The sequence below is a fragment of the Pseudonaja textilis genome, chromosome 14 (genome assembly GCF_049901715.1).
Source record: "Pseudonaja textilis isolate UNSWEBS1 chromosome 14, rPseTex1.2, whole genome shotgun sequence".
NCBI classification, from domain to species: Eukaryota; Metazoa; Chordata; class Lepidosauria; order Squamata; family Elapidae; genus Pseudonaja; species Pseudonaja textilis.
Window position 1 is genome coordinate 13,087,765 of NC_142003.1, and position 12,256 is coordinate 13,100,020.

Consider the following 12,256-nt stretch of genomic DNA (forward strand, 5'->3'; position numbering starts at 1 on the left):
AGTCCAGGCCTTTGAAGAGCCTCTTAGTGAAGCCCAAAGAACGCTGTGGTGTGGCATGGCTGTGCCTCAGACGGAGAGGTCGCTGCTGCTTATTTATTCAACCATAATGGAGGTGGATACACAATTCCTCAATGTTTGGCCTTCCAGGCTGTCTACTTGCTGTATGCATATGCACACTGCGTGCATGGGCCATGCTGTGATTAATTGGGATTAATTTTTTAGCCAGGGTGAAGCTGCTTAAGTAAGTAAATATTGGTTGGAACCTTAATTAAAAGTCCATTGTTGCTGGTGCTCGTCCTCCAAGGAAGAGAAATGGGCAATAAGAAAAATCGGCTTGGTGATCTGTATGAAAGCTGTATGAACGTCTGAGTCAAGGAAAATAGTTCTGCTCCTTGTCTGAGTGATGCTAAGCCATTTTGCGTGTCCTTCCTTCCCAGGGAGATATTTAATTACTATCCCTAATGTGTGTTATTTTCCCTTGTTCTGCCAAGATTAATACGGGAGCCCTGCCAGGGTGATTAATGCTCTTTTGGAAGAGAAGGACTGGCCGTGTGCTTTGCTGGGCAACATGGCTGCATCTCCAAAATGCTCATTTTCTTACATTTTGCTTTTCAATGTACGAAAGAGGGAGATCTGAAATTGCACCCCGCAATTTTAGCAAAATAAAGATAGGACATGGACTCATCACTTGGAGACGAGGAAGAAGGCGAAAAATAAATTCCCCCTTGTTTCTGGTATAACTGCAGGCAGGGACACCTGTTTGTCTGTCTACTCTCCAAGTTCTTTTCTGGCAGCAAATCTCAGGTTTAATGAAGGGGCCACAGAGCCTCCCCCGCTCCATATGCCTCCCGCTGCATCAGGGCTACAATCAGGGGTGGGAGATCTTACCGGTTTGGACCGGTTTGGGCGAACTGGATGTTAAATTTGCATCTGGTTTGGTTTGGTATTTGAACCAAACGGCTGGCCCTGCCTACCCCAACCTGCTCCTGCCAGGCGTCTCCACATAGCCCATTTTCAATGCAAGTAAGGGCAGGGTCTGCATGGAAGCTCTAGGAGGAGGGGAAATGGGCCTTCCGGAAGTGCCAGAAGCCCGGAAACAGGCCTGTTTCCAGCTTCCGGAGGGCCTCCAGAGTCGGGGGGAGACTGTTTTCACCCTTCCAGAGGCTTGAAGGAAGTTGAAAAACAACCCTCCCGGAAGTTCCAGTAGGCCACACCCACCCAGCAACTGGGCAGCAAACCGGTTGCTGGGATTTTTGAATCTTACTCCTGGCTACAATCCCAGGAGGTCTGGAGCTGCCCTCTAAAAGATGCCCAGGTTGGGCCACATCTGCCTCCAGGCCTTGAGTTTGACACGCCTGCTTCACATGCACCTTCCTGCTGGGCAAATACAGACCACAAGACCAGGGAGCTCTTTGGAAGACTAACCTTGGCCTCTCCACTGGCCAGCTGTCCCCATGCCTCAGCGGGAACCCCAAAGAGAAGCCAGCTGGATTACTCAAAAAGCTACAGAAATCTCTCCCCATGAAAGCAGAGCTGGCGTAGCATGTGGCATGAATGCAGCCAACTCAGCCGGCTCGGGGTGTTGTGTGAGGCCAGTAACTGAGGGAGAATCCGAGGAAGGCCTCCTGTTTTTGCTCACTTATCTTCCCTCTGATCTCTCTCCATTGCTTCCTCCTTTCTGGAGAAAAGCACCCGGGGGCTCAAAAGTTGGATGATGGCCAGGGAAAGGAAAAAGGGGCAGGGGAGGTGGGGGGCTGCTGGACTTAGGTGGCACCCTTTATTTTAAAATACTTGCCTGGATTTAGTGGCTTTGCATACATCATTTGACTGCCTTCTTGACATAATTCTGCTCTTTAGGGTGTTTTATGAGACAATTAATGCAAAATGGTTTAGAAAAGCTGCAGAGCAGATAAGGGTGATGAGCAAGGCCTAAAGTGACTTCTGTGGCCTTCTCTGGAGGCTCTTCCCCCCCCCCCCAAAGCCTGGAGAACCGCCATTTGGGGGAAGGACCAGCTTGCTCCAGGCTGCCTGTGAATCACTTTGTTCCCGTTTCAGAGCACTGGCGATGTCAGGAAGACTTCTGAAGCTTTCCTCCTGGCAATAAACTTGATCGAGTCTCCGTCTATTTAACTTCAATTACCATGCGATTTGCATTCATGTTTGAATACATGAATCTTTTTAGAATAGAAATATGTAATTAAGATGAATAAACTATGTAATGGTTTGCATTAAGTAGCAGGCCGCAACCACCACCCCCCAAGCCATATGATGGGCTCCTCGTGTTAAATGACAGCCACTGAGGAAGCGCTGAGGATCTTTTGGCGCAGCAGCAGTGTTTACGGTGGTCACCATGGGGCCAGATTAAAGCCCTTGGGTGGTCCAGGTGCAGATGTTGCAAGGCGGGAAAAGGAAAGCCAAAGGAAAGCAAAACGAGTCCCCAGGACTACCTGGAAACACAGAAGAGGAGGAGCAGGAACAGGGGAAAGCTCAACAGCGTGAAAGATGAAATCAAACAACCACACACTGACAGGCATCACTGAATTGAAACGGAGTAGAATTCAACACCGGCAGTCAGAAGAGCGTTCTGGTTGCTCCTCAGGACACTGCAAAGGAAGGAAGGACAGGGCTGCTTTCATAGGAAGGAGAGAGCAAATTGGGGATCGAATGACCTCAATTAGACTTCGTGGACAACCTGTCAGCATGACGATCATCTGCGTTTATGCTCCATCCACTGAGGTGGAAGAGGAGGAGGTTGATGATTTTGACGGTCAGGTTCAAGCTGGAACAAGATGCAAGCGAGATAACAGAATAGCAGAGTTGGAAGTCTCTGCCAAGCCAATAATTTCTGCTTTGCTAACAACCCAAACGCCGCCTTCAGACACGGAGATCGCCAGGCTGAGCACCCAGAAATGGGATTGAAAAGCTCAGTTGTAACAGCCAAGAGATGTGGAGAGGGAAGGGGGGAATCGCTGGGGAAGAGATGTTCATAGGTGCAGGTTCCAAGTCAAGCCAAAGACGAGAACGAAGACCCCCTCCCTCCCCCAAAGACCCACAATAGGATCTTGAACCCTCCAGTTTTAGTTCATCGGGAATCTCTTTCAAGTCCTGAACCTCGTAGATACAGGCCAGAGAGGGACAGAGTCCCCTAACTCTGTCTTTAGCCCAGATTTCTATTTTAGCTGGAACTCACTCCTACGTAGGGACTGTGTCAAGGCTCCGACTAATGAATCCCCCCAATTCAGCTCTCTAAGACGAACAGCTTTCTCGACGAACTGTTTTATTGAGCACATCATTTCGGCACTCACGAAAACAAAACCAGCTCTAACTATTTCCCCTGGTTCCAGTACAATGAAAGAATAGATCGTTCCCTCCCTCATTGTCACAAGTCACCTGTCCAATTGGGTGTTCTGGCATCTCCCTGGCAACTCCTTCTAGTCTCTGGCTGACACCTGTGGAGGTGACCTTGGTTCCCACCATGGGACGATCTGTGGTTATTGCCTGGCCTGACATGCCAACCTCTGCCCCTCCCAACTGTGTGGCAATCTGAGGAACGGAAAGATGGCTGCGGCAGGCCTGTCCATTTTGAAGTTGACAGGATGCCTGTTACTTAAAAAGGCGATGGCCTCGTCTTTCCTTGAGCTGACATACTGCTGAAAACAGGCTGCCTATTGGAAAAATGCAGCTTCCCTGGTTCCTGGAAGCCTTGTGTGGCTTCAGTGCTTCGTCGGCTCAAGAGAAAGCTGTCCGCCATTTTTAGTCACTGGCAGCGCACTTGTGTCTTGGGGTTCGACCTCAGCCGGACGTTCTTAATCTGGGACGGACTGTAGAGAACCAGAGAAACTGTGGAACATAATCAAGGAGGTTGTTAAGGATGATTGTGAAACTGCCAAAGACCAAGAAACAGAAGAAAGCAAACTGGGGGGCAGACCAGGGGAGGAAAATTGCCAGGAAGAGAAGCCGAAGCCCAGAATGAGAAATATCTCAGAAAGGAACATAATAGAATCATATATTAAGCAGAGTATGTACTGAGGGATGTGATTTGGAAGAAGATGAGCATGGTTTTAAAACTGGACAAAGGACCATCAATAGCTTGTGCTATGTTAATGATGCTACACTGAAAAGCTGAAGATTGAAAGGACTCACAAGCCCCAATAACGAAAATCAAGGAGCAAAATGAAAAAAGGGACTTAGAGCAGGGGTCTCCAACCGTGGCAACTTTAAGCCTGGCGGACTTCAACTCCCAGAATTCCCCAGCCAGCAAGGGAATTCTGGGAGTTGAAGTCCGCCAGGCTTCAAGTTGCCAAGGTTGGAGACCCGGACTTAGAGGATTAAACAAATAAAACAGGAAGAGCTGCCAGTCTCAGGATCGACAACTTATCAAGGAGAGATGCAATCTAGAATGAAGGAGAAATTTCCTGTCAGTGAGAACCCAATGAAAGGCTTGTTCTCAGAAGTTGTGGGGACTCCATCACTGAAGGTTTGTGAGAAGAGACTGGCCAGGCACTTGTCCAGAATGGTATAGGGTCTCCTGCTTGAGCAAGAGGTTGGACTAGAAGACCTCCAAGCACCCTTCCAACTGTTATTCTGTTATATTCGGAAGTGCTGGTCTGTATCTATCAAGAACAGAATTGTTCCGGCAATAGATTTCTGTCACTATGAAATATAAAGTTGGGCTTTGAAGCAAGACAGAAAAGGCGTTGATGCTTTTAACATGTTGATATGGGAGAAGACCCTTGAGAATTCCAGTTTCTCAGAACTGAATAATCTTTTCTACTCGTCCCAAAGGCCAGCTCTACATTCCAAAATCTACTCGCCCTAAATGAGGGACCACAATAATTTCATTCTTGTAGAGGCCTTCCCTGGATCCAGTGAATTTTGCCAATTACTACCCAGTCACAATTAGTTTGGGGAGGAGGGAAGATGGTTGAGAATGGGCTGTCCTTGCGGCTCTAGACACTTGGGGGAGACATCAGTTATTCTGACTCTGGATTCAGGCAGGGTTTGGGGACACAATCTGCCACGGTTGCCCTGATGGATGAACTTCTGCCGAAGAGCGATGGAATGTTTTTCTCTATTAATTCTGCTTCATTTGGGGGGCTTTTAACCCCCACAGCCATGGTGTCATGCCGGATAATCTTAAAAGAGTTTTGGATTGGGGGCCAGTAATGCTGTGAATGCCACAGAACGCTCTCCAGCCTGCAGTGCGGTTTAACGTCTGCAGAGAGAGTTTTTGTGACTATCATAGGCTGAAAAGATGACAGTTGTATTTCTGTATATTATCCCAACCAAGAGAAGCCATTGGTGCATGTTCTGAATTAGTATCAGGATGTAGAACACTGAAAGTGGATCGTGACAAGGTACCTGGGAGATTCCTGGGTACAGAATTGGGAAGTTTGCTTATACTCAGTGGGCTGTACTTCCCTAGAAAGAATAGAGAGTAGATTGGTGGTGGTCCCAAAGGAGGACCAGGTGATTGTCTACCAGGAACATTTCAAAATCCTAATAGAGCAGAAAGGGACCTTGGAGGTCTTCTAGTCCAACCCATGTTCAAGCAGGGGACCCTATACCATTTCAGACAAGTGGCTGTCCAGTCTCTCCTTAAAAACCTCCATTCATGGACCATCCACAGCTTCTGAAGGCAAGTTCCACTGGTTTAATTATCCTCATTGTTAGGAAGTTTCTCCTTAATTCCAGTTTGCTTCTCTCCTTGATTAGTTTCTATCTGTTGCTTTTTCTCCTGCCTTCAGGGGCTTTGGAGAATAATTTGACCCCTTCTTCTTTGTGGCAGCCCCTCAAAATACTGGAAGACTGCTATCATGTCACCCCTGGTCCTTCTTTACTTTAGACTGGCCATACTTAGTTCCTGGAACAGTGAATTACTCTTAGTTGCCCTTCTCTGCACTTTTTCCAAAGTCTCAACCTCTTTTTTGTCATGTGGTGACCAAAACTGGATGCAGTATTCCTGGGGTGATCTTACTAAGGTTTTATCAAAAGGTACTAATTCTAATTTATTAGCATTAATTTATTTCTTGCTAGCTTCATCTACTACAAGTCACTTTTTTCCATGCTGTTGAAACTACAAATGGCCATTAAATGAACTATTGTAAGTCGAGGATTATCTCTAGTGGTATATTGGAATATTACATGCGCATTTAACCTCACACTTAAATCCATGTACAGATGTATGAAATTCAAACATTCAAGAAAAAGGCTTCAATGCACCATAGAGAGAAACCACAAGCTCTCACGATTTGCACTTGTGGCTTCTCTGTTTTGGCCCAGTTAAGTTTCAGTAAAAGAGTTGTAGGATTTGGTTGGCTTCCTCGTTGCAGTCCATCCTATTTCAAGGACACCTTTCCTCCTGAGTGGGAACCCTTGGCCTCCTCCTCTTGTGTGGGCAGTGGATGCTGGCCTAATGACATTTTCATCCTTTGAAATGATGTGGTGCTCCAAGGGGGTGTTTCTCAACCGTGGGCATTTTAAGTTGTGCGGACTTCAACTCCCAGAATTCCCCAGCCGGCCATGCTGACTGGGGAATTCTGGGAATTGAAGTCCACACGTCTTATAATGCCCATGGCTGAGAAATACTGCTTTGAGGAAGTTAGGTATAGATTTGGTTAAATTTATATAGTTCTCTCCTGTTGTTCTTGTGGAATTCTTTTATTTGTGGATGTGTCATTCTATTTCCATGGAAACTCCCTTCTGTGGGTACTTGCTGTGAAAGTCAGATAATAAATATTCCACAAATATGTAGCATAAGGACTGCAAACAGTGAGATAACGGAGCAGGTGCTGGTGGATCATGCTCAGTGGAAAGACGATGTGCCATTTTCAGAAACCGGCAACTCCTTCTTGGTGGAGGATCGGTTCCCATGATGTAAGACGCCCAAGCAACCAGCCTTCCTTCGCCTTCCTTGGAACTGGGAGCTGCAACTCATGAAAAACGTTGGCCTTTTTTAATCAAATGGGCTAGTCAGAAAAAGTGCTGCCAGGCCCCTTCAGATATGTGATCACCATAGATGGATGCGGTTCCCCTCCTATCCACATTTCCTATCCAAGCACCGCTACCACATAGCTGTGGGACTCAGAAGGCTATGGGCTTAGTCCTATAATGCAGTGGTCCCTAACCTCTTTGGCTGCCTGGAACGGCAGCTGCATGTGGTAGCATGCAGTGGGGGGGGGGGCAGGTTCCACTCTCAACCGCGCACATGCGCAAAGGAAGCTACAGATGCTCCCCGACCACTTGTGTGGCCCTGTTGCCAATGGGCCGTGGATCAGGGCTTGGGGACCTTTGCTATAATGGTGATGTGGTTTCTGTTGTCTTTCAGATAATTGCCTATCAACCCTATGGGAAATCGGTGGACTGGTGGGCCTTCGGCGTCTTGCTCTATGAGATGTTGGCAGGGCAGGTAATCCAGCCTTGTGCTGTGGAGGACGGCGTGTTTGCCTTGGGGGGGAGCATCCCCAGAGCCCCCTTCCCAGAGACAAGAGCGTGGGTGCCTCTGAAGCCACTTCCTCTTCTGCTCCCCGATTACCACAGGCGCCTTTTGAAGGAGAAGATGAAGATGAGCTCTTCCAGTCGATCATGGAGCACAACGTGGCCTATCCCAAATCCATGAGCAAAGAAGCAGTGGCCATCTGCAAGGGGGTAAGTGACGCCTACAGCTCCCCTGGGGTTGGGGAGGAGGGCGCAGGTTTCTCCCCACATTCACAGCATGGGATAGGCAGCAGAAGCTATGATGGGGTGACCCAGGAGGGCCGTGGATTTCCCACCGAGCCCTTCCCTGAATGGAACAAGTTGGGCCTACTGGCTCCCTTGCCTCATTCCTGGACGAGAAGAGTCTGGCTGCTGCAACAGCCATCGGAGCTGCTCCGTTGGGCTGCCGACTGTCTGTCCTCTTCTTCTGCATCCTGTTGCAAACGAAACCGGCACCTCTGGAGGCTGATGGGGCTCTGAAGTACTTTAAGAGGCTCCAGTTGGGTTTAGGGCTGGGATGGGGGCAGTGATGGGATTCAGCCAGTTTGTACCACTTCAGAAGAATTGGTTGCTAACTTTCTGAGCAGTTTGGTGAACTGGTTGTTGGAAGAAATCATGAGGGGCAGAGAACCGGTTGTTAAATTATTTGAATCCCACCACTGGATGGGGGCCCTGTGGAATTTCCTTGGCTCAGCTTGGAGGCTATAAAAAACACAGCTCAAGGCTAATCTTACGGTGGAAATTCCATTGTTGAATGAAATATGTCCCTCTCCATCCTTTGGACTGTGCAGGTCAATTAGCATTTTCCAGAAAATGTCTCACCTAATAGTGGCCAAACTGGTCAGGAGACGGGCAGGATGGAGGCTGGAAGAGAATAGCTAAAGCTGAGACCAATTTTTCTCTCTCTCTCTCTTGTGGTCAGTAGTGAGGGGGTCTCGCTAGGTTTGCAACTCCACCCTTTGAGTAATTGACAGTGTAAAGGCTAAGTAATCCTGAAATAACCTCAAGTAATTGAAATCCAACACAGTGTGATTGACTTGGGTCTTCTTTCAAATCCAGCCACTTTTCTCCCTTCTGCCCTCCATACAGTCACCTTCTCTTGCTAGAAGATCAGAGGAAGTCCCACCATTGGGCTTCCTGACCATTAGGCATCCCTTCCAGCACTCCCCCACACCTCCATCCCCACAGGTCAATCTGTACAGCCCCAGAAACATCGGGGAGGAGCCCCTTTGAAAAACCGACGTGTCCCTTGAGTGGTGTAAAGCCCTTGAACTTTGCAGATGAAGAGCAGGTCACTTGGGGCCCTTTTGAAGCGCCATGGCACCCAGGCTGGGTCGTGGGCCAGCTGGAGTGGTGGGGAGAAGCTGTTCTGCAGGGGCTGGATTTGTGGGAGGCCTGTGAGGCCCCTTGTGGGGACGTTGGGCAGTTGACCTTCTCAGAAAGTGAAGTTCTCCCTCGCAGGTGCATTCAAGTCATTGCTCCAATAAAGGGGAATATTTGTTGCTCAGGGTCAGGAAATTGGGGGGTGGATCCTTGGTGCTCTCTGAGCTTGGTGGTTTTCTTGCAGATGTTTCATTATCCAACCAGGTAATATTATCAGTGCTAGTGCTAGTTGTTGCTTCTTCCATCAGTCATTCATTCATTCATTCAATCACCCACTCACCCACTCACTCACTTATTCATTCATTCTCAGTCCAATTACTCTAGCCTCCTTTCCTAAAAGCAACACAGGGACCCCCCACAGTGGTTGGCTCTTGCTCCAGATGGCCCCCTTTCTCAATCCCCCCACTCATCACCGCTCCTCAGCATTTTGGCCCTGGGCAAACCTACTTAACCAAGCAGAGCCCATCACTCCCTGGGCCCACCTGGCTGCAGTAAGCGGAGCTCCTCTGGGGAGGTCTATGCAGGGGGGCCTTGGAGGAGCCCCTCGGAGCCCCTCGGCTGATGGGTGGTCCTGCTCTGCTCAGATGACGCCTACAGAGGGTTCTGCCCTGCAGCCATCCTTCTCTTTCCCGGACCGCAGGGCACAGAGCTCTGCCCTTCAGTCCCCCTCCAACAGAAGCCTGTCTGGGTTTTCTTTGAATTCGGTGCCTTGAGGTTCCCCGTGGGAATTTTGCTGCCAAATCACCTCGGACCCTGGGGGACCTTCCCAGACCGTGCAGAACCTGCAGCAATTGATAGGTAGATGAAGGTGCGTGTTTCGCTTTTCATGGGAGGAAGCAAATATTCTGGCCAAAGCTCCATTGGAGTCATAAAGTGGGAAGAGATCTCAATCTAGCCCAACCTCTTCTTCAAGGAAGGATCCAGCTGAAGTATTTCAGATCGAAGGCGATCCGGCTCTGTTTGAAGACTTCCACCGAGGGGGATCATAGCACCGCAGCAGGAGGCCATCTGGCCCACCGCTCGATGACCCAAGAATTCCTCCTAATAGCTAACCTGCATCTCCTTCCACTGACTCTGGCCCTGCCCTCCTCCATGGGACAACCAGGCATGGGCTTCCAAAATTTTTAGCAAAGGGTTCTCTGCCCGGTTGCTGGGTGGGCGTGGCCATGGTGGGTGTGGCCTAGTCGGCCTCCTGCACCACGGCAGGGAGAGGCCCTCATAGCTCCGGAGGCTTCCCTTGAGCCTCCAAGAGGGCGAAAACGGCCTCCCTGGGCTCTGGAGGCTCTCTGGAAGCCAGAAACGAGCCCATTTCTGGACTTCCCAAACTTCTGGAAGATCCATTTTTGCCCTCCCTGAGCCTCAGCGTGCCCCCTGCCCTTCCCTGCATCCAAAACGGGCTGCGTGGGGACTCCGGGGAGGGGAGGGGAGGGGTGGGCGGGGCCATCTAGGAGTGGGATTCGGAGGTTCTCTGAACTGTGCAGAATCTTAGCTAGGGGCTCTCCCGAACCCCTGCGAACCCCCAGCAGCCCAGCCCGGGGGACAACCCTTTAGACCAGGGCTCCCCTACCCCCAGGCCACGTCCCACTACCAGGCCACGACCTGTTCAGAACCACGCCATGCAAGGGGGGGGGGGCGAGTGCACTTGCACCAGCAGCAGGCGCATGAGCTCGTGCATGAAGCCTCATTTTTGCGAGTGACGGACCCCCGTTCCTGCCCCTTGCACAAATGGAATTGAGGGTGGTCATGGGCACTCCTGCAACTCACACAAAACCATCCCCCCCCCCCGCTGCTAGTCTGCCAAACTGGATAGGGTGGGGACCGCTGCTTTAGACCTCGAAGATGGGCATCCTCTCCTTCCCATTTTCTCTCTGTGGCACAGGCTGTAGGTCTCCACGTCCTTCAAGGAATGAGCTCTGGTGGCGCAGTGGTTGGAACGCAGTATTGCAAGGCAAACTCTGCCCACTGCCTGGAGTTCGATCCCGACGGGCTCAAGGTTGACTCAGCCCTCCACCCTGCCGAGGTTGGTAAAATGAGGAGCCAGGCGGCTGGAGGCAAAGAGGCTGACTCTGTAAACTGCTTAGAGCTCTTGCTAGTGCTATCGCTGTCTTGCCCAGCCCTCCTCTGAACCCAGCTCACTTGGCTCTGGGGCCTTTTGGGGCTCTGTCCTGGAACTCGGCCCAGGCAAAATGGAGGGAAGCAACTGCTGTTCTTCAGCCCCCCCCCCTCCCCCAGCCTGGCATTTGCCACTCGGGGTGCATCCCTCGGACAGAAGGAGCTGGCCTTCCAGGAGGGGGAGCCCCCTCCATTCCCTCTCTGCTTTGGGCAAGGTCTCAGCCCCGCCCGCCCCCCACTTCTACTTGGAGGGCCAGAAAGACCCTGCGGTCAGCGAGTCCTGGGGGTCGGGGGTGGGAGCCAAGGCAGAGCCGGCCCCTCTGCCAGGCTGCGGCTGAAACCATCCCAGGAAGCTGCGCCCGGCACTCCTGGGGGAGCGATTTAGAGATAACCGTGATGAACTTCCTATCAGTTTTATTTCCTCTCCCTGCAAATTGGCAAGAGATAAGACTGATTAAAACATCTGCTGGATTTTCAGTAATGGCTTTTCACACTTCTGGCAAATGCCAAGGCTGAATGGAAAGCAACCGAAGCGGGCAAGGGCTGTGGACACCCTCCTTTTCCTGTCGCACTGCTGCCTTTATTTTGGGCTGGAGGAAGATATGACACACACTTACATAATGCTATATTTGCGTTCACAGTGTGAACTTGAGTATAACCCCCCCCCCCCCCAAAAAAAAAAACCCTGGTGATGCCACACCGTCTCCTTTCTCATGGCAGCAGCCCTGGCTACAGTATTCAGAGCAACATCTGCAGCAGGTGTTCTCCAGTGAACAAGGGGTGGGGGGGAATTTCTTCCTATAATGCGCCTTCTTGGTACCAGGGGTTGCATGCCTCCCCCAGGCCTGAGGTGACACCACCACGTCCCCCTCAGCCCCAGGGGGAAAAAAGGAGGCTGGCCTCTGGGGAGAGCAACCGGGTTTATCTTTCAGCTGCTTCTTGGAGAGAGATGTGGTTGGCCCCAAAGCATCCAAGTTGGTTTGCCCAATGCAATCAACTTTGGCTGCAAGAGAGGACTGGAGCAATTCCCCAGGAGAAGGAGGTGACCTCCAGCTGCTGAACACGGAACCAGAGCAGGAAAGAAAAAAGAGGACTTGGGTGCACATCCTGAGGTCCAGCTGGTTCTCGACCCCTCCAGACGGAGGGCTCGAAAAGCTGAAATGCTTGGCTGCTGCTCAGCTACTTCTGAGCAAAGGAAACCCCTGACCCCGATCAACCGCGGAAGCTTCTGAGATCTTCCTAGGGCCTCCTGAGCTACCAGGACCAAGGGAATCTCCACAGCTGC

At 50.6% G+C, this 12,256-nt stretch overlaps 1 protein-coding gene across 2 annotated transcripts in view; it reads left to right on the top strand.

The window, feature by feature from the left end:
* The window catches only part of PRKCB (protein kinase C beta), a 217,646-nt gene that overhangs the window by 174,660 nt on the left and 30,730 nt on the right, over positions 1-12,256 (top strand). For both annotated transcript variants that reach the window (XM_026704057.2, XM_026704056.2), the window contains exons 14-15: positions 7,328-7,408; positions 7,540-7,647. In XM_026704057.2, the coding sequence (XP_026559842.1) occupies positions 7,328-7,408; positions 7,540-7,647 (189 nt within the window). The remainder of the gene's footprint in view (positions 1-7,327; positions 7,409-7,539; positions 7,648-12,256) is intronic.